The 23,229-nt window shown below is 24.5% G+C and overlaps 1 protein-coding gene across 4 annotated transcripts in view; it reads left to right on the plus strand.

The window, feature by feature from the left end:
* Window positions 1–948: 948 nt before the first annotated feature.
* LOC111619156 (myb-like protein X) overlaps window positions 949–23,229 on the plus strand; it is a 65,883-nt gene continuing 43,602 nt past the window's right edge. For 2 of the 4 annotated variants that reach the window (XM_023360831.1, XM_023360834.1), the window contains exons 1-4: window positions 949–1,190; window positions 1,828–1,899; window positions 12,599–12,779; window positions 20,924–21,358. In XM_023360831.1, coding sequence (XP_023216599.1) covers window positions 20,977–21,358 — 382 coding nt within the window. In that variant the 5' untranslated portion in view covers window positions 949–1,190; window positions 1,828–1,899; window positions 12,599–12,779; window positions 20,924–20,976. Of the gene's footprint in view, window positions 1,191–1,798; window positions 1,900–12,598; window positions 12,780–20,923; window positions 21,359–23,229 lie in introns of all 4 variants that reach the window. The other 2 variants (XM_023360833.1, XM_023360832.1) reach the window with 2 other exon arrangements.

The raw sequence follows: 23,229 nt of genomic DNA on the forward strand, positions 1-23,229 counted from the left end.
GCAACTTATCTAAGATCACTAATTAAGTTGCTTTTATTCGTATTAGTGACACACGTGCACAGGGGGAAATTCCTCCCGGGTTTCCTTCCTAGGAAACTGGCCCTTATTTAGGTGTTACTAACGTAAAAAAAACCTGGAAAACTCACGTAGCGAGGTGCAAACCCATGACCAACTACCAATGTTCAGTTGTTTTATAAACTCTGCCACTGATGGGGCCCTAATGAATTTTTATAATCTATTGCTATAATCGAGAAATAATAAACATTTTTACTAAGCTTCAGAACAAAATGGAAGAAAATCAATAATTAATGATATTTACGAGTCAGCAATTACATATTTTTCTCCAGGAAAGAAGAGACATAGCGTTTTAACACAGAACTTCGTGTTTTTTTTTTTTTTTTTTTGGTTTTGTTTTTTGCATCATCTGAATGAAGACCTGAACCTTTAACAATCATTTAATGGAATTAAGAAGGATATTTTCCTTTATAGCAAAGAAAACCTTTTCATTGTTTCGAACATATCTTGTTAATAAAGAATTCAAATATTGTTAAGTCGTCGCTGAAATTTTCATATTCAAATTATGCATCGGTAAAATTTTATAAAATAAAATTATATTACAACAAAAACAATAAAATTTTAATTATCAACAAAATTTCTAAATTATAATATAATTTATAATACATCAGATTACTGTATAATATAGAAATTTTCGATCTCTATTAAACTTTTATATCAGATTAAATTTATAATCTATTAATTATTTTACTCAATTAACTTTTTTAAAAAAAGCAAAAGTTATTAAATTTAACCTCAATAATTAATAATAACAAAATTTATCGCTTCCTTCTCGAATTACATTAAATACACTAAGATAATTGTTTATATTAATTTACCATTCACATCTGGCAACAATGATAATTTCCGGTAGAGAATTATGGGGAATTTCTCTCAAAGCATCATGGTATATGAGATTTTAATGGCGAAGCGGAACAGTAGAAAGAAAGACATACATTGATTAAAATTTCAATTATAACGACTTCAATTCAATTAATAATGTAAAATTATTAATACTTTTATGAAACTTGTAACATCACAGCGATGTCTATATTTTTATGTTTTAATATAAATCAATCCCAGGACTTGTGACCAATTTTGTACGAACTGAGATTTTAGCCTTATAGCCTTTAAGGGTGAGTTTAATATTAGAAGTTTCTTTAACTTAAATAATTAAATTTGATATAAAATGAACAAATGTTCGATTAATAAAGTAGATAAATCTAAGTAACAGATGTATTTGCATTTCAATTTAATTCTTGTAAATTACATGAAATCGATGATTTTTATGTCAATATATAATGATCAGGTAGAGGTTACATATAGGTAAATGGTGTATATACATGTATATGGATCATTTAACTAAATGTAACTCTTGCAATTGATTATCAAAATTGATATGCAAATATTTCTGATTGGCATAAGAAACTCAAACTCAAATATGAAATTAGAAATACTGAATTAATTAAGAAGTAAGTCTGCATAAAATAGTAATAATTAAATATTTTATGCATGAATGTTTTATGTGTAATAGTTAAGTTTGTCGGTTAAAGTTAATTATAAAACACATTTTGTAATGGTAATTAGTAAATACATCTGTTATATTAATTTGCATTTATCAGTTTTGGCCTACTGAAAAGTAGTAATAAAAGTAGCTTTTATTTATTTTTTATTTTAATTATAATTGTGATTAAAATAAATTCTTGCTTACTGTCTTTTTTATATTTATCTTGACTATTTATAGATTTGATATTGTTTGTTTCTGTTTTCAAGTTAATTGATGGATGATGTATTATGAAAAATGAAACAAATCATTGTGTTTCTACATAAATATTGGATTTTAAAGTAAGTTATAGTTATTTTGTATTATTTTTTACTTTTATTTGATTGTAATGCTATGTGCAAGGATGTTAAGAAGAGGAGGAAGCTGGGGATTTTTCTCCTGGAAAAAAACTTAGTGGTTTCTGCCCCCTATAAATTAATATTTTTTTATTAACAAAAAGGAAAACCTTTAAGACCACCTTTTATTAATAAAGAAGCATTCTATATATTACATTTGTTAAAATAAAAAGGCAAAAGAGAGTCTGATCTATCCCAAGGCCCCACACAAGCTCACTACAGTCTGATGCTAAGTATTGTGAGTTTTAACCAATCAAGTATACTATGTTTTAAGTTCTTTTATATATAGTTGTAATATATTTTGCATGAGGTAGTATCAGTAGGAATTTAACAGAACATAAATGCCAAATACAGTATTTTTACTTTTTAAAAATAAAAAAATGATTAAATGCAATAAATTTATCAATTGTATTTAATAATAAAGTGCTAAGAATTATGCTTATTCATCCACTTGTTGAACTGTTATAAAATTCTTAGTTCAAAGCACAAATATGTTTTGTAAATAAACTATATAGTCCTATTCAATTAAAAACATTTCTGAATATGTGTACATCTTTGAAAAATTTGAATAACTGTTTATAGATAATCAGAGAGAAACTTACAGATCATCAAGAAATGCTTATTAATATACATTGAGATAAATGTATACTTTGTTGTTCAAAACAATCTTTTTGATTTTACTAAGTAATTTAAAGAGAGAGAATTAAAAACATATAAATACTTTTATATTTGTATAATAAATTATTTCCTTTTTATTTTTGTTATTTGCTATTTTAAATATTTATATGTATGATTTTCAAAGGAATCTTTTTCACTAACTTTATAGAATTGCTTAATGGTACCAGTACGCTAATATGTAAATAATATATAAAGCACATGAAAAAGTCTCCAAAGTTCAAATTCCTGTTGTTTATATATAAATAATAATAAATATATAGGAAAATTTTATTCTTTACTGAAGTATATAAGAGATTTGGCATCATTTAACTATAATTTTTGAATTATGTCAAAATTTTATTTATAAATTTTTGCTTTTCTTTTATTCTTATATATGTAATTATAATACTATATTAACAAAAGTGTACTGACTATTTTACAAAAACTTTAAATACTACACAAACTAGTATTACTGACATTTAATTCAAACAATATTATTATTTAAGTAAGCATTTTTGTGTGGTTAGAAGAAATTGTGAAATAATATTAAAATATTCTATTTAAGAATAAAATTTTTTAATAATTAAACTTGATGATTTATAAGTTAACATATATATTTTATGAGGAAAAACTAAATATGTTGTTAGTTATGCAATTATTGTCTAATAATTTTATATATTATCATCATTTCTTGGTTAAATGGGATTGGATATTTTTCTTCTAGCCTTCCAGTCTATCTCTAACATATCTTTCCAACCCCTATCAAGATTTTTTATCTTTTTTAAATCTTGTATGTAAGTTCCTAATTCTTAATGAATGAAAATTTATATTTTATATCTATAAATCTCCAGTAGTATTATCAGTGGCATAGCGTGGTGGGCAAGGGGGTGTATCATGCACCAGGCCCCACTCGCAGAGCGCCCAAGTGGTCTCCAAGACAAACTATATGTGTTTCTGGAGGAGAAGGGGGGTGCCAATAAAGTGTTGTTACCCAGGTGCCAGTTATGTTTGCTACACCACTGGTATTATTGAATTCTGTTTCAGTACATTGTTTTTAGTAATAACTTTTTTATGCAAACTTCTTGTTTTTGCAGCTTATAATAAACAATGACCGATTTTTAATAAAATTAAATTATGTTAGAAAATAAAAGAAAATCATGAAAAATATTATAATATTTGGTAATATCACACTATCCATTATGGCTAACGTGCACCACACATTGTTGCATGCTGTTTTGACTCTACTTGAACTGCACTTTCAAAAATAATTACAGTTTGCTGAGAGAAACTTTTTAAAGTTAAAAACATTCTATAATTGGTTTTGTTCATCATAAATTGAAAAATTGTTCGATCTTGATGAAGGTTGATTAATTATTGAAAACATTAGATTACATTAATAAAATAGAATGCGCATGTTAAAGGTTGGTAAACTGTAATTATGCTGTTTTGAGTTGGAGTTTTCCATGTCAATGTTTAAACTGTTGTAAAATGAAAATTACACGGTGCTATAAAAGTGTAATAATTGTAGTTACATTATTTGTAGCATTAAGTTTCAAACATAAAACAAGTAAACAACTATAACTAAAAATAATTTGTGAAATGACAGGAAAACTGCAAAATTTAAAAAAAGTAAAATAAACATCAACTTGATAAACAGTACAGAGTGGGAAAGAAAGTCACTTAACATCCCTGCTACAGAATATAGAATGTACAGTACAGTACATTGAGCACAATATGTAATGTGCATAACTCTGTAACTGAGGTATGTCAAGAAAATCTTTCAGCAATCAATTCCTTCTGAAATTCTGACACTAAATGGTGTGTCACATGACATCTTTGACAGTTTTGGAGTTGCATTCAATATGCACAGCCACCATCAAGATGGCGACTATGTGTGTAACATGTGTAACACACATCAATCTGTTTCTTCCTTGGTCTAATGTGTTCCTGACATGAGAAAATTAACTTTGGGTTGGTTGGTTTGTTGGTGTTTTATGGCACAAGGGCCACATAGGCCAAGCTGCACTATTAACTTTGGGTACATTCTATATTTTATAGTAGGGTGTTAAATGACTTTCTTTTCCACCCTGTATTTAAACAAAATAAAAAATAATCCACTATATCTTATTAAAAATGGAAGCATAAAGTAAAGTTTCTACTACCTTTTGAAATGGTAATGTTTTCCTTGATTTCCTTCTGATTACAAAGGCATTCCAATGCATTTTCCTTGTATTTGTTTTCTTTATATACATGTGTGAAAATGAACAAATTTGTTTGAATGTAGTCAAAATGAAATCACAGTTGTGAACAAAACAGAAAGCCTTTGTTATGCAAAGCTTTAAATCCAAACAAAGTGGCATAAGAGAAAATATTTCAAGAATTTGTGAAATTTCTTGAAAATGCTTTATAATGAATAAAACAAGGTGTTTTAGAGTTTCATAAACATAACCTACAATGCCTATACACATGGTCCTGCATATACCTAATTTAAATAAATGGATGTAAGCTGAGAAGTGTGCATATGCAACTTAACCATACTTTAAATTTCAGCTAGCCTAATAATAAAAAATAAACTAATGATGCTGAAATAAATTTTATTTTTACATCATTTACAAAAGAAACCTTTAGTTACATATGAATTTTTTCTCCTAATTTACATAAATCACATATTACTTTTAAAAAAGTAAAACATTTTAACTTACATTAATTTCAGAAAAAATAAGTGCCTCGTGATGATTCAAAACAACATTATGTAAACTTACTCTACACTTAGTGTCATAAAAAAAATGCTTCTGCTCAATTCACAAGTGCTTCACCAATAAACTTACTACCTTAATGTAAAACAAATGGGATAACATGTTGACGCTTAAACCTATTTCATGACTGTTAATGTCAGTTAAAATCCTAAATGGAAAATTTAATAAATTCAGCATATTAATACTATACAAAACCAACATACTCCAATAGCAAGCAAGCCTGTTTGACTAATAACTATTGATATACTTACTCAAATATATTACAAACATGTTGAAAAGTTTTTTAAACAGAAAAAGACTAAAAAACATTAGGAATTTTAACCAGTTACAATATAGGGAAGAGGGAGAAAAATGTAAACTTATTGATGGATTTTCTTTGGTATTAACATAAATTAAATATTATCCTTTTTAAAAATAGAAATAAAAGATGTAATTTCCATTGACATGTAGAAATTATAGCAAATTGATACAAAATTGCCTAAACATTGCTCAAATTAAAACTGTCATAAACTGTTTGCTGAACATCCACATATTTACAATACCATCCAACTAAGCACTAGTGGAAAACAATGTAATGAATTACAATGCTTACCTTACAGTGATAACTGGGAGATAAATTACACAATTGAAACATTTGCTGGCCTAGAAAACACAAAAGAAAATCTGGGAGTTGCATGCTAATACTTCAGCAATCTTATTATGAAACCATTGCATCTTGTGTTGGCCATAATGGTAATGTAGTAGATTACCTAATATTTCTGTAGATTCCTAATATATTAAACACCTAATATATTAAATTAGTTTAAAAGTTAATTTTTCACAAAAAATGACTCCTAGGTCATTGTAAGAATGAATATAATTTGCTGCACATAGATATAAAAGATATAATAATTTGGAGTTCTTAATAGTTAATAACACATGGATACTGTTTTGGATAAATTTTAAGATTTAAAGACTTAAGGATGACTAAAATGTTGAGATAAGTAGAAGTTAAAAGAGAAATCAAGATAGAAATAGAAAAAGATGGATCAAGAACAGTTTCTTGTGTGAAAATGGAAAATTTAAATTTGTATTGAAGTTAAAATCAAATATTGATAGTATTGCAAATTTATTTAAAAGTGTTTTGATAATAGGATTCACTGTCATTTAATACAGTAGAGCGTCATTTATCCAAAAGTCGGTTATCTGAAACGTCAGTTATCTGAAAGAATTCCAGTTGGCAAATTTAAATTTTCGCTAGTGCTGTGGCGCTGCAATCTTTGGCTATGTCTTGGCTACTCAAATATTTTACGTTTTTGATACTAAATTAACTTCTGAAGTATAATTTTTTATTGTTTTTATATTTTTCAATATATTTATTTTGTTTGTACAAAATGAAGAAATAATTTTTAACGATACAATAGCCACGATTATTATTTTAAAAAGTTTATGTTAGGCTTAACATCGATGAAAATTCAACACAAAGCAACACGCAATGGAGAAAAATTTCAGGATGGGATAGGTTAATATATTTTTTCGTACATAATTAGTTATTCGAAAAATAAGTTATCCGAACAACCCCAGTCCCCAATTGATTTGGATAAACGATGCTCTACTGTATATTAAATTTTTTAATGAAAACTTAAATTAAAATTTGTCTTCAATATTTTATGATTTTTTAAAATTAAAATAATACTTTTTACATAACTTATTTTAATTTAAAGTTATGTAAAATTGTAAATGCCTCTTTCATCAAAATAATTTTCACCAACATTTATAATTTTTCTTCTATATGAGATGGTATCCAAAATATTTCAGACTAATACTGTAAACTAATGCTTGAAAACTTACTTTAGGGGTTGTCCATAAATGTTACCATGTCTTATGGGGAAGGGAGTTAGAAAATGACATAATGTAGTGATAAGGAGGAAGAAATGATCTTTATGATATCAAGTTTCACATTTATCATTAAGCAGTATCATGTTATTTAACACAATAAGTTACAATTAAAACATAAGCTTTAGAAATTTATTTTTTATACTCAAATTTATCATCATTAAAAGATAGGAAAAAGTGTGTATTATAGCTGCAGAAATTGCATCAATCACAGTGAAGTGATTGATGCAATTTCTGCAGCTATAATAATGTGGAATTTTCATCATCACAGTTTCATTGTTCATCAGTTAACATTTTTACAAGTCTGAAAGTCAAACAAATGTTAGAACAAGTAATAATATGAAATCATATATTGTTATTGTTCCTAAGATCTGTTGAGTTAAACAAGATAATTCTGTATGTATTGTACATAAAAATTCAATATCCATCAGGGCACAAGACTGGGTCCAAGTACACTGTTGTATTTACAAATTAAGCAGTTATTTACTATTAGACTTATTAAAAATGTCTATTGAATTTTTGAAAAATTAATTTGTTTTCAGAATATTACCAAAGAAAAAGGAAATACACTTGATAATTTCTAATTCTATAGACTATAGCATCTCATAGACTGAATGGAAACAACTTTTGAATTTGTTCAACATCCTCATTGTGTCAGTTGAAAAACACTTTACAAATCCATGATAATGAAATAACTTGCTAGCTAGGTGTAGCAAAAATAAAATTTTGTTTAATGTAATCATATTCTTATGTAGTGTTTTATTTTGATAAAGTGTAAATAAATCATTTATGTTAATATCCATTATATAATTAAAATAGTACATCAGTTGTGAGGGAAGCTTTGTCATAATATTAATCAATGAGTGACATGGAGGAAGGTGATTAAAATTGTGGAATTTTAGCATGATAACATTTATGGATGGTCCCTTAACTTAATTACTTGTTCTTCAGGATTAATCCTTAACTCTTATTGGTTGCTATCACCCTCAAAATTGTTCCCCTTTACATTCAAATGACAATCCCAACATTTCTTCCATGATTAGAATGTCCATTGATATGTAGTAAGTTCAGCATTGGCTTGTAAATCCATCTGAATATCCTTCATCATATCAAAATGATACCCTTTCAATTTCATTTTGAATTTGTGGGAACAAAAAGAAATCAGGATGCCAAATCTTATAAGGATGGTGGGGATGATATTCATGTTCTTAGCTAAAAAGTTCTGGTGTTCAGTGCTGAGTAAGCTAGAGTGTTGTTCACCATCTCACATTTTTACATAAACACTGAAAAATGCCACAGTAGAACTGGTAGTTAACAGTAGCAACATTTTCAGTTGTGCTAATCACTGTCCTTCCAGAGTGTTTGTCATCTTGACTGGTCTTAAATTTTGCATGCCTTTTTTTTATAAAATTTGCAAATATTTAAACTTTTTTTAATCAAAACAAAATGAAATATTTGCTAATTTTATAACTTGAAATATGTTATGAATAAGATTAGTTTGAAACTGATTGATGACTGAAATTTTTTAAGAATTTTTAAATTCAAGTTTAATTTTGTGTCAAATAATATGATTTATTAAGAGATATCTTGGTACAGTAAAGTTTATAAAATAATAAAGTATAAAATTTCAGTTTGGATATAAAGGTTGTAAATATATAGATAACATTGACATTGTAAGGAAGTGTCATCTGTTTTGTTAATTAGTACATTTTGTATTTTATTCCATTGCAGTAATATGATATAACGATTTATAAATGAAAATTTTTAAATCAATAACAATTAGAAAAAGAATCAAACAGTTTTTTGAAACAGATTTTAAATTAGAAAAGGGAATGGCATTAACAGTTTAGAATATTAACAACCTTTAGAACAAAAAGTTTTTTAGAAAAAACCTTAAACCTGAAGACGGATGTTCATAACTGCATCAAAAGTGCTCGCAGGACAATAACAATTAATACCTCATTTTAGATTTAGTCAATTTTATGAAAAAGATTTGCTTTTATAAGACAGAATTTCTGAATGAAGATTCAGGAATAATAGTCTCATTAAGAGTTCTCGTAATCTTTAAAGAATTTATAGTTGTGACTTCCAAGAAAGATTTATGAAAATAAGAATTCTGTGGAATATTTTCTCTAGATTCTGATTTTGAAAAATGGTTTTTCCCCCATGAAAAAATGCTAAAGCCATTCCCCAGAAATCAGTTACCTAATATCAAAATGGGGGAGAATATTAGAGAATATTATTGGATTCATATAATTAGTACTAGCTGTTACCCACGACTTCGCCCATGTGGATTTTGCAAGCAAACCCCATTTATATTCAGTATTTCAATAATCATAGTAATTATTATATATCACCTACCACTGAGAATCAAACAAATTTGTTTTCAATTTGATCGATTTTCTGGAACGTTTACAATCATTCTATAATTGAACCAATATGCAATAACAAATTTGAATTTAAAATAGTTCAAACATTTGGTTAAAAAATCGAAATATATAAACATATTTATAACAATATCTGAAATGTTATAGATTTAATACACCTAAGTACTCAATGAAGACCAAATGTAGTAGAAAACAAAAATTGCATCCAAAATAATACAATAGAAGCCGTTCTTCAGATTAAGCTTTAATCCTCTCCCTCTCTCCCCCGTGGAGGAATTTAAAAAAATCCCTTCTTGATGTGTGTTTTCATGACATACCCTAATTGTGTACCAAATTTCACCTCTTTAGGTTCAGCGGTTTGCTCTGGACGATGATGAATCAGTCAGTCAGTCATTCAGGACAAGCAATTTTATATATTTAGATTGTATGCTGTTAAAATACTTTAAATCAATGCTGAGGGAGAATATTTTCAGTTTTTTTAAAATATTCTCCCTCATTATTGATGGAAAGTTACAGTCTTCTAAACCAAGACTTAAAACAAGTAGCCCAATTTTTTTTTTTTAATATAAATGTGTTATGCCTTTCAAGAAAGCTTGGAGGATATAGCACCTGTGGCCTTTTATTAAATTTTTAACTTTTGAAAATAAAAAAGTCATAGTGGCTAAATCTAGAGAATGTGAAGGATGTAGGATTAACTGAAGTCCAGAATTCTGTAAAAGTTTCAATATTTTGGTAGCTTTATGGGCCCCTGCATAGTCATAATAGAGTAGGATTTCTCTTAGACCAATTTTTGGATGACTCTTGGACACTTTTTAAAAAAGTTTTGGCAGACATTTTGAAATATACCAATCAGCATTAACTGTTTTTTATCTATTAATTCAACCACTGTGAAGAAACCACTATTACTGAAAAAATGACAACTCTTTGCTTCCCAGCATTCCTAGAATGGGTGCACTTTTTTCACTAAGAAGAAAGTGGAGAACACCAAACTGAACTTTGTTTCAAGATCAAAACTAAATATCCAAGTCTTGTCACCCATTAGTGTGTCCTGCATTGAATTTGAAGTACTCCTTGAATTTCTTCAACATAAATTTGCATTATTTCAAACCATCTTCCTTCTGCTTGTCTCTGAATGCAGCACCCTTCTGTCAACACACTTCCTGTAGACAAGGTGATAGTGGATGTTTGTGTTGGTAATTCCTGATGAAATCTTCAATGTTTCCTTTATCTGTTCAATAATAATAAATTATGCACCTTTATTGAATTGCAAAAGATATGTCTAATTATCAAAAATTATTTTTGTAGTCAATACTGCAAAAAATAACAAATTTTTAATTTTACAATTGAATAATAGTTGCATAATTCTTTTTCTTATTGTATTTCTCTTAATTTTATTAACATTTTTAACATTTAAATCACAATTTTTTAAAATTGTAATATAAATTTTATTTGTGTTCTGTCTGAAGATAACATTTTGAAATGTTGAAAGTACTTGCTTGTAATTAAAAACTTTTCAGGTAAAGAATTTTTATGCTGGAAGACAGTTCAGTTCATTCTTAAACTGCTTGAGTACTGTGTTGATGACAAAATCATTGATAAAACATTTATTATCATTTCTAAAATTTTAGAATTAAATATGAACATAAAATTTTTAAGTCTAATGTTGATGAATTGAAGTATGGATCCAATATCTAGCAATGTAGTTCCAAAACAAAGGAAAGCAGAAGTAATTTATTTTCTTGAATTAAGATGGATGAAACTCAAAATATAAATTATAAGATTATGATAATTTATTTTGTTGTAGTTATAAATTTCATGATTAATCACTTAACCATTAAAATTTAAAGGATTGCTCTAAGAACAGTATGAATTGAAAGTGTGAAGGTCGCCAAATTGGTGATATCCAAATGTCAGGACTATCATACATGGGATGAAGGAAAGTGAGGCAAATAGCTGCAGTGACAAACAAACCCATTTATTTATACTAAGTCTTACAATCTAGTGTTTTGTCTTCTGGTGGCTCTGGACTGTTAGGTTGTTGACCCTGGGGCAGTCAGTCGATGCTTTGATGGTTTGGGAGGTTGTGACGAAGGATGATAGCTTGAAGATCAAACAGGATGATGTCACTCATGGAGGCAGGGAAAAGTTTGGACAGTTGACTATAGTTGTTAGCTGGGAAAAGTGTCGACAGTGGTTGACACTATCAGAAGCTGAGAGAAGTCTGGAAGAAGTCTCTACAGTTAACTTCACTAGGGGAAGCAGGGAAAAAGTCTGCCTTTATCCTTGAGATCCATGTTTTTAAAAGATTTTCTTCCCCGGATCTCTATCTTTTGATTGGTCAGTTTCTTGTATCTAAACAGATGATAGACCATTTTGGGTTACCACAGGTTTAATTTGACACTGTGTTGTAATCTGATCAAGGGAAATTAATCACACCTTGAAACTCCTACTTGTATTTAATTGTTTTGAATTCTTATAAGTCTGACACATAATATCAGCAGCACTGCATCTCCTTTTAAGGTTATTTAAAAACTTTTTTCCTCTTGATTAATAATTTTATTTCCCAATTTTATTTAGGTTTTTCTTCCGGTTTATATGAGCGTTAGAATCAAAGCCCAATCCCTTGATTTGATACCTTCATGATATTTTTAACACATGAGCTCAAGTATTGCTTGGGCCTCACAAAAGCATTTGCCATAGAATTTAATATTCTTACAATAAAAAGCAGCTCCTAGTGAGCTGGCAATTTATAGACGTAGGATATTATATTAAAACAATTTTAAATATTATTAGTTTATGTAAAATATTTTAAATTAAAATGTAATAAACTGCTAAAAATTTTAATTAATCAAAAAAATTTGTTTTTATTAATAATAAAGTAATTATTTTAATACAAATATAAAAAATAAATTAAAATTTATTATTATTGTACACCTAATTATTATTATGTTTTTTATGTTTTTAAAATAGTTGAAGATAGAAATCTTCAAAAAACTTATATGTTTTGAGGAATATACCATTTCAACAATTGGCATAACAAACAAGAAATTTTAGTAAATCTGTCTTGCAAAAACTTCTGTTGAAGAAAGCAGCTTTCCCAGCAACTTAATTTTTGTTTTCACTGCTTGTAATACAGTGTAATTCTTAAAAAGTAAGTATATCATTGTTATATTTTAGTTAATCACGAAATATGAAAAAATTATATATTTTATTTGGGTTCATAAAAAAGTTGCCTTTTCATTTTAATAAATCTTATCAATTTTACAATAATAGTAGTAATCCATAACAGAACAGGGTGTCTATAAAGTAAGTCCCATTTTGAGTTACTTCTAACTCATTGCATAAGAGATATACTCAGGTGTCACATATAAGACCATGCCTTTTAGTTGCAATTACTACCATTGGCCACTAGAGGCATGTTCCAGTGCTGAGAAAGCTTTTTGTGTTCTTCATTTTGACAGCAATCAGTATTCTTCTGTGAACCGCCGCGGAGGTCGGGAACCGTTGACTCTCCCTTTTCGGCTACACGTTGTTAAACCTGCTCACTTGTCAAGATGCCTAAATTTTGAATGCGGTCCCAAAGAGTCGGGATTCTTTTTGTCAGGTTGAGTGGAGGAGGTGAGAGGGGTCGTCGATGAGGCTTAGGCAATATGTGAGTAAATGACACCATTTAACAATGGAAACAACGATTTATTAGACTAACGAAAAAATTAATGATTACAACATTTAACATCTTGAGAAATGAATTTAGTTCGCTAGCTCCTAACTTGTGGAGAGAGAGTTTACATTAACTGTTCCATACCTCTAGTAGATTTCAACGTAGACGTTAGGTTTATGCTTTTATTCTTCTGATCGACGCACAAAGTTAAAATTCTCTGAGATTTAATCCTTTCTGACCAGCCGTAGATGAGAGACTCCCGCGAGGAGGGGGAAAGAAGTCGCTTTTACAGCTTTGGGCTGGGGAGAGTAGTCATGTAATTCCCCATTGTGAGAGGTAGAGTTGGTCCTGCAGGTGTGGAGGTTAAAGTTGTTCTCGGGACCAAAACAAAATGACAAATTCAGACTTTAACTATAAACTTTTTGTATTGCAGCAGAGGAATGTCATTGTTCAAGGGTTGAATGTTTATATTAAAGGGGAAAGTTATAAGTTTCTATCGATATTTGATTCTTTTTTCTGACAATGTTATTTTAACGAGGAGGCGACAAATTTATTTCGCATATGTCGAAAATTTAGGGGGGGAATGAACAATTTTGGCCTTACTCTGAGGTCAGATCTCACACTTCCCAATGCAAAGCTCTTTTGGAGAAAAATTTCAACACGGGGTAAATTAATATATTTTTTCATATATAATTGGTTATCCGAAAAATAAGTTATCCGAACAAACCCAGTCCCCAATTGATTCGGATAAACGAAGCTCTACTGTAATTACAAATGGTTTACCTAAAGTGCAGAGACATTCGACAGAACACTGTTGAAAGTGAACTGCCCATAACTATCATTGTCATGTGCTTAAACCAACATCCCTACATCCAATTCTTGTAAAATAACTTTCAAAATACAATAAGATACTACATATTTCTGTTATGATTGCAAAGAAATACCATAATATGTCATCTCCAGTTCAAAACATAATAATGAAATTAAAAAGCATAACTCTCATTGTCATACACTATGACCCAAATCACTATATTCAATTCTTTTTAAATAACACAGCAAGCAGCATGCATGCTGAATACCATCAAAATGAGTCAAGCATGGACTCTGGCAATTCCTAGGTTTGCCACTATGCTTTGCTGGTGCTTGATATGCCGACAAAGACTGGCCATTTTTTAAGTTTTATATAGTAGATAGATAAAAATAATAATAATGAATTCCTATTACAAATTAAAATAATAATATACTGAATATTATACTATAAAAATATAAAATAATTTATATTGTTAATTTAAATAATAGCTAGGGGTGCCCCTAGTGGCCATTTTTGGCATACTGTGACAGAAAATGCCCATTTTTTCCATCTTTATATAGTAGATAATATAATTGTTTCATTAATGTTTTATATTATAAATTTTCTACATAAAGTGTAAAATGAATGTATGGCTAAATATGAACTTTGTTTATTTTTTGTTAATGGAAGGATCAATGCTGTTTAACAAATATAAAAGGCTTGAACATTTATAGCATTTAATGGAAAATGTACTGGAAGATTATAGAAAATGTTTACAAAAATGCAAAAGATCCTTATATCAGATCAATCAATACAGTATATAGATAAAATTGTAATAAGTAGACAGTTTATTTTATTAAATATTTTTAATAATTTATAAGCATTTAGAGAAAATATTAGCCTAGATTAAGATGATGCACTATCTATCTTTAGTTCAAATTAATTATTAAGTGATAAAGTTCCTGTTATAAGAATAACCTAGAAAAATTATAGTGTTTTATTATTTGTTGACAATTAGTATAATGCTTATATGAAATTGATGTTAGGTAAACATCAATTTCATATAATATGATGTTAGGTAAACATTTCTAAAGTACTAAAAAATACTTTGCACAAGAAAAAAGTTGTACGAAAATAAAATAAAATCTATATAATTTTAATAAAGAATAAGCTGAAATCATAAATGCGTTTAAATTGTCAGAAAATAAACTTACTTCTCCACTTGTTAAAGTCCACTATTTTCTGTTTTATTGAAAATGTTTAAAATGCTTTCTTTAATTTCTAAGTACTTTAAGCGTTTCAGCTCATCATTACAAGTAGAAATTATCATGGAAACCATTGTAAAATTCAAATTGAACTCTACTGATTTCAGGAATACTGCTCTTAAGAAGAGCATTAGCTCAGAATAGTATGTATTTTAAAGTCAATAATGTTACATAATAGAAGGTAGCAAATCATAAGAGACTATACAAAGTAATATTATGTTAATGCAAAAACTTTGATTCAGCTGAATGTAGTGACCCACAAATAAACACACATTTCTTCTCCTCTTTATTACATCATAATTTATTTATATAGGTTATTCTGGTTGTTCTATGAATATGTATCATGCTGATCTATTGAGTTTGTGTACATTTCTTGATTAAAAATCAAGTGATAAAGTATGATGTATTTAATATAGTATTCCAACATGAGTAAGCATCCTGGGTATAAGAATTCAAATATTAATTGAAAAAGATGAGCTTTAATTATGTAAGAGAAATCTAAAATAAAATGTTTTGTAAGATTGTACAGATTTTAAGGGAAGGAATTTCCCTAGCTCTGTTTTTCCCCATGAGCCTTATTATTTTCATTGCACAAAATTCAATGACCCAGTAATTCTTAGGAATACCTGTCCCTTATTAGGAGAAGTGACTGGATATTCTGCCAATTATATATTAATTTGTAAAAATTTTAAATAGATTAAAATGCATGTTATAAATAAAATAAAATTATTGAACTTTTTCAGATGTTTAAGTTATATTTGAATAAATGAATGCAAAAGAATAGTACTGCATTAAATGAATTAAATTAAAAATACAAGGTCAATACCTTGTATTTTTAATTTAATTCATTTCAGGAGGCCACTTTGAACTCTGAATTGTTAGGAGTCTAAATCAATTTTTTCTGTTAGAAATAATAATAAGTGCATTAATCCATTTCCAGACTCTAAACAATACCCATTTCAATAAACAACAAATACACTATTGTGTCCCACATCCCTCCCAATGTTTTTGACCTGCAAACATCTGGTTAATTAACCAATTGCATTCAGTTGATGATGTGGGGAGAGGCAAAGAATTGTCAGTCAACTTAATGATGCTTTGTATAGCACATTTTGGACCACATGACAGACCTCACGCAATTCATGTATTTTTATTTGTTATATTCTTTGCTGCTGGCCACATACAGTATGCGTATATAATAGTCCTAATAATGCTAAGACATATGACAGATTGATGATCTGTGATATGTCTTCTTTCTAATTGCAAATTTTCGTCTTCAGATGGTCCACGGAATTTCGGAAGTATCAAAATATCACTGTAGAGTAAAAGTTGGGTTTTCAAAAACATAATCGACAGCAACTCACTTTCCTGCCAAAACTCCGCTGCTCTCATGAGTTTCGGGGAGGAATGGAAATAAATGTAATGACTTTGAATTGGTCTGTGTGGGATCAAAATTAGCACATGATATGTGATTTCTTCTTCTCACAGAGTGCACAATTTATTCTGCTTAAATTATTTTGAATTTTCCGCCTCCTCACTTTAAGAAAATTCAATTTTACAATGCAACTCAAGTCGTTTTTTCTTATTTAAATAAAATTTACAAATGAATGTAAATAAAATTGTGAAATATTTTATATTACGTAGAAATGATGTAGCCAATTACATAATCAATTTTACACCAAGTTTTTCATTTTTTGTAAGTGACTAAAGTTTTTTTAATAAAAAAATTTATATAACTGTGTGCGAAATGGGCTTAAATAAAATTACCTGAATATTACATAATGGAAAGGAANTTTTTTTTTTTTTTTTTTTTTTTTTTTTTTTTTTTTTTTTTTTTTTTTTTTTTTTTTTTTTTTTTTTTTTTTTTTTTTTTTTTTTTTTTTTTTTTTTTTTTTTTTTTTTTTTTTTTTTTTTTTTTTTTTTTTTTTTTTTTTTTTTTTTTTTTTTTTTTTTTTTTTTTTTTTTTTTTTTTTTTTTTTTTTTTTTTTTTTTTTTTTTTTTTTTTTTTTTTTTTTTTTTTTTTTTTTTTTTTTTTTTTTTTTTTTTTTTTTTTTTTTTTTTTTTTTTTTTTTTTTTTTTTTTTTTTTTTTTTTTTTTTTTTTTTTTTTTTTTTTTTTTTTTTTTTTTTTTTTTTTTTTTTTTTTTTTTTTTTTTTTTTTTTTTTTTTTTTTTTTTTTTTTTTTTTTTTTTTTTTTTTTTTTTTTTTTTTTTTTTTTTTTTTTTTTTTTTTTTTTTTTTTTTTTTTTTTTTTTTTTTTTTTTTTTTTTTTTTTTTTTTTTTTTTTTTTTTTTTTTTTTTTTTTTTTTTTTTTTTTTTTTTTTTTTTTTTTTTTTTTTTTTTTTTTTTTTTTTTTTTTTTTTTTTTTTTTTTTTTTTTTTTTTTTTTTTTTTTTTTTTTTTTTTTTTTTTTTTTTTTTTTTTTTTTTTTTTTTTTTTTTTTTTTTTTTTTTTTTTTTTTTTTTTTTTTTTTTTTTTTTTTTTTTTTTTTTTTTTTTTTTTTTTTTTTTTTTTTTTTTTTTTTTTTTTTTTTTTTTTTTTTTTTTTTTTTTTTTTTTTTTTTTTTTTTTTTTTTTTTTTTTTTTTTTTTTTTTTTTTTTTTTTTTTTTTTTTTTTTTTTTTTTTTTTTTTTTTTTTTTTTTTTTTTTTTTTTTTTTTTTTTTTTTTTTTTTTTTTTTTTTTTTTTTTTTTTTTTTTTTTTTTTTTTTTTTTTTTTTTTTTTTTTTTTTTTTTTTTTTTTTTTTTTTTTTTTTTTTTTTTTTTTTTTTTTTTTTTTTTTTTTTTTTTTTTTTTTTTTTTTTTTTTTTTTTTTTTTTTTTTTTTTTTTTTTTTTTTTTTTTTTTTTTTTTTTTTTTTTTTTTTTTTTTTTTTTTTTTTTTTTTTTTTTTTTTTTTTTTTTTTTTTTTTTTTTTTTTTTTTTTTTTTTTTTTTTTTTTTTTTTTTTTTTTTTTTTTTTTTTTTTTTTTTTTTTTTTTTTTTTTTTTTTTTTTTTTTTTTTTTTTTTTTTTTTTTTTTTTTTTTTTTTTTTTTTTTTTTTTTTTTTTTTTTTTTTTTTTTTTTTTTTTTTTTTTTTTTTTTTTTTTTTTTTTTTTTTTTTTTTTTTTTTTTTTTTTTTTTTTTTTTTTTTTTTTTTTTTTTTTTTTTTTTTTTTTTTTTTTTTTTTTTTTTTTTTTTTTTTTTTTTTTTTTTTTTTTTTTTTTTTTTTTTTTTTTTTTTTTTTTTTTTTTTTTTTTTTTTTTTTTTTTTTTTTTTTTTTTTTTTTTTTTTTTTTTTTTTTTTTTTTTTTTTTTTTTTTTTTTTTTTTTTTTTTTTTTTTTTTTTTTTTTTTTTTTTTTTTTTTTTTTTTTTTTTTTTTTTTTTTTTTTTTTTTTTTTTTTTTTTTTTTTTTTTTTTTTTTTTTTTTTTTTTTTTTTTTTTTTTTTTTTTTTTTTTTTTTTTTTTTTTTTTTTTTTTTTTTTTTTTTTTTTTTTTTTTTTTTTTTTTTTTTTTTTTTTTTTTTTTTTTTTTTTTTTTTTTTTTTTTTTTTTTTTTTTTTTTTTTTTTTTTTTTTTTTTTTTTTTTTTTTTTTTTTTTTTTTTTTTTTTTTTTTTTTTTTTTTTTTTTTTTTTTTTTTTTTTTTTTTTTTTTTTTTTTTTTTTTTTTTTTTTTTTTTTTTTTTTTTTTTTTTTTTTTTTTTTTTTTTTTTTTTTTTTTTTTTTTTTTTTTTTTTTTTTTTTTTTTTTTTTTTTTTTTTTTTTTTTTTTTTTTTTTTTTTTTTTTTTTTTTTTTTTTTTTTTTTTTTTTTTTTTTTTTTTTTTTTTTTTTTTTTTTTTTTTTTTTTTTTTTTTTTTTTTTTTTTTTTTTTTTTTTTTTTTTTTTTTTTTTTTTTTTTTTTTTTTTTTTTTTTTTTTTTTTTTTTTTTTTTTTTTTTTTTTTTTTTTTTTTTTTTTTTTTTTTTTTTTTTTTTTTTTTTTTTTTTTTTTTTTTTTTTTTTTTTTTTTTTTTTTTTTTTTTTTTTTTTTTTTTTTTTTTTTTTTTTTTTTTTTTTTTTTTTTTTTTTTTTTTTTTTTTTTTTTTTTTTTTTTTTTTTTTTTTTTTTTTTTTTTTTTTTTTTTTTTTTTTTTTTTTTTTTTTTTTTTTTTTTTTTTTTTTTTTTTTTTTTTTTTTTTTTTTTTTTTTTTTTTTTTTTTTTTTTTTTTTTTTTTTTTTTTTTTTTTTTTTTTTTTTTTTTTTTTTTTTTTTTTTTTTTTTTTTTTTTTTTTTTTTTTTTTTTTTTTTTTTTTTTTTTTTTTTTTTTTTTTTTTTTTTTTTTTTTTTTTTTTTTTTTTTTTTTTTTTTTTTTTTTTTTTTTTTTTTTTTTTTTTTTTTTTTTTTTTTTTTTTTTTTTTTTTTTTTTTTTTTTTTTTTTTTTTTTTTTTTTTTTTTTTTTTTTTTTTTTTTTTTTTTTTTTTTTTTTTTTTTTTTTTTTTTTTTTTTTTTTTTTTTTTTTTTTTTTTTTTTTTTTTTTTTTTTTTTTTTTTTTTTTTTTTTTTTTTTTTTTTTTTTTTTTTTTTTTTTTTTTTTTTTTTTTTTTTTTTTTTTTTTTTTTTTTTTTTTTTTTTTTTTTTTTTTTTTTTTTTTTTTTTTTTTTTTTTTTTTTTTTTTTTTTTTTTTTTTTTTTTTTTTTTTTTTTTTTTTTTTTTTTTTTTTTTTTTTTTTTTTTTTTTTTTTTTTTTTTTTTTTTTTTTTTTTTTTTTTTTTTTTTTTTTTTTTTTTTTTTTTTTTTTTTTTTTTTTTTTTTTTTTTTTTTTTTTTTTTTTTTTTTTTTTTTTTTTTTTTTTTTTTTTTTTTTTTTTTTTTTTTTTTTTTTTTTTTTTTTTTTTTTTTTTTTTTTTTTTTTTTTTTTTTTTTTTTTTTTTTTTTTTTTTTTTTTTTTTTTTTTTTTTTTTTTTTTTTTTTTTTTTTTTTTTTTTTTTTTTTTTTTTTTTTTTTTTTTTTTTTTTTTTTTTTTTTTTTTTTTTTTTTTTTTTTTTTTTTTTTTTTTTTTTTTTTTTTTTTTTTTTTTTTTTTTTTTTTTTTTTTTTTTTTTTTTTTTTTTTTTTTTTTTTTTTTTTTTTTTTTTTTTTTTTTTTTTTTTTTTTTTTTTTTTTTTTTTTTTTTTTTTTTTTTTTTTTTTTTTTTTTTTTTTTTTTTTTTTTTTTTTTTTTTTTTTTTTTTTTTTTTTTTTTTTTTTTTTTTTTTTTTTTTTTTTGTTATTTAACCTGATTATCTGACAACGATCAAACTTAACCACAACTCTCCCCACTCAACGTTTTAAGACCCTTCTATTAAGTCATCTGCTGACCTAGTGAGCGGATCTCACAATTCAACGATTAGAGGGCTAACCCTCACCTGTATTTTCACATTTATATTACAACCTTCCTATTAGGCTTTGTTCTTTCACACACTTCTTGGATGCAATGGTTAATAGCTAGGGGTTATAAATATATATACTTATTCATTTATTTATTTTAGATTAGAATGATGCAGTTTATTCCATATTAATGTTTGATTATTGAAATTTTTTTTTGTTTAAGTAAATTCTTAAAAAATAAAATTTGATATTATTTAAAAATATTTTATTTTCAGGATCAAAGTTAACATTGTGCTGTATTCTTATAATGATCATTAGGTAGAAGAAAATGGAATCTGATGATATACCAGTTGGTTGCAGTTCAATAGACAGATCAGATGATAATACTGAAATACTTGAAAAAAATGGCAATATTACAGATGATGATGGTGATCATAAAACAGATTTAAGTTGTAAAATAAATGAGTCAGGTGTGACAGTTGATAGTGATAATGAAGAAGACTTAAGTTCAGTTGATGATAGTTCTGAAGATAACTCGGACAATGAGGAGGAGGAGAAGGAGGATGATGATAATAGTAATGATGGAAATATAGATGATAGTGACGATGATGCCGATGACAGCGACGATGGTGATGATCATGAAGATGACAATGACGATGGTGATGATCATGAAGATGACAATGACGATGACTGGGAAAGCATGGATGAAGGTAAATTAAATGATTTAAACAGTAGTGCTATGTATCGGATTTGATGTGGATGTTTATATTTATATGATTTAAACAATATATAGAAACTAGTTATTGTTTTTTCTATTTTTCTAATTCTCTAATATACACTGTGATTGTAAAGTTGCTCTGCATTGGGCATACCCATGTGGCTCAACCAAGTGATGACATCATAACTTTAAGTCTTTAGATAAGTTGTCAGCTTTTGATGTCATTACTTTGTTCCTGAAAGTTCCTCCTGTTTTCTTGCTCACTGCAGACCATTTTATAATTGCACTGTATAATTTATTAATTGTACATTATTGTAATTGTAAATTATTGTTTAATGACTTATACTCAATATGATGATTATATAATTTGAAATTATTTGTTAATTCTTCTAATACATACAGTTACATTAATTAATAAATATATGTTTTAGAATACATTTGNAGTTACCAAACTTGTGTGAAATTTGGCATTATCGTGGTAAAACACTACACCTGTTTTGTTGATCAATTCTGGCCACCTTTTCTGTTTGATGATATTACTCAATTTGTTTACTGGATGGCAGTACACTTTTGAATCAATTCTTAAATTGTCTAATAAAAGCTCCAAAAACAAAAATTTTCTTAAAATTCCACCAACGAGAGCATCTCTTTTTAAGAACATATGGAACCCATATATCAAGCTTTGAAACGAAACCAATTTGTTTAAAGTAATCATAAACAGTTCAATTTGACAAATTTCATCTCTTAGTAATCTCACGTGTTATTTGTCAGTTTGCTTCAACCAGTACCTTTATTTTGTTTTCATTGGTTTCAATTGGCCATCCATAACGTGGTGCATCTTCAATACTGAAATTGCGATAACGAAATTTTGTAAACCAGTTTTGGCACTGTCGTTCTGTCAACACATCTCCACCATACATGTCACATGTTTTTTTTCTTGCTTGAACAGCATTTTTATTTTTTTGGTAATAAAAATGCAAAATATGCCAAAGATTCTGCTTTCGATCTTCCATATTTGATGGGACACAAAAAATAAACAATTGCACGAAATTAAACAAAATTTTTTACAAATAGTCCCTAAAATGCTAGCTGTCAAAATATATAATGATAATACGGTTTAGAACGAAAATGGGGGGGAAAATATGACTAATCCGTCTAGTGGAAAAAAAAAACGAACTTACTTTCCGAACAACCCAATAAACTCTCTCTCTCTCTCTCTATAGGCATGGTATTTATAGATATACTGGCTGTACCCAGCCACGTGTTGCTATGGCTCAAAATGTATCTATTATAAATGTATAACACTCCCCTTGGGAGGGAATTTCGAAAAATCCCTTCTTAGTGTACATTCTCTTGACATACCCTATTAAAACACAATCAAAAATGCATCTAAAATAGTATAATAGAAGCCGAGTTCTTCACGGTGAGCCTTAATTTTGTCCCTCTCCCACGCGGGTGGAATTTCAACATCTATATAATATACAAGTTCGAACACGTGCATTGCATATCTCATCAATCATGTGACTGCGCCGCGCGGTTACCTATCTTGTATACGTATACATCTTGCCCCTTGCCACCCACTGACACCAAAAATATAACACTTACCTAGATGATATCTTTTAATTTATATGAATGTTTAATGGAATAATATATAGCCTATGTTCACCCTGAAAGTCTATTCTAAATATTGATGAAAGAATTTTTGAAATCAGATGAGTAGTTTTGGAGATTACCTCCAAAACTACTCATCTGATTTCAAACTTTACCTCTTTATAATATTAGTATAGATTTAGTTGATAGCTTATTTCATTTTATACTTATCAGATGTCTATTAATTTTTTTTTTTTTTTTTTTTTTTTTTTT

The sequence above is a fragment of the Centruroides sculpturatus genome, unplaced genomic scaffold, assembly GCF_000671375.1.
Source record: "Centruroides sculpturatus isolate CEXI.00-Female unplaced genomic scaffold, Cexi_2.0 scaffold79, whole genome shotgun sequence".
Lineage (NCBI taxonomy): Eukaryota > Metazoa > Arthropoda > Arachnida > Scorpiones > Buthidae > Centruroides > Centruroides sculpturatus.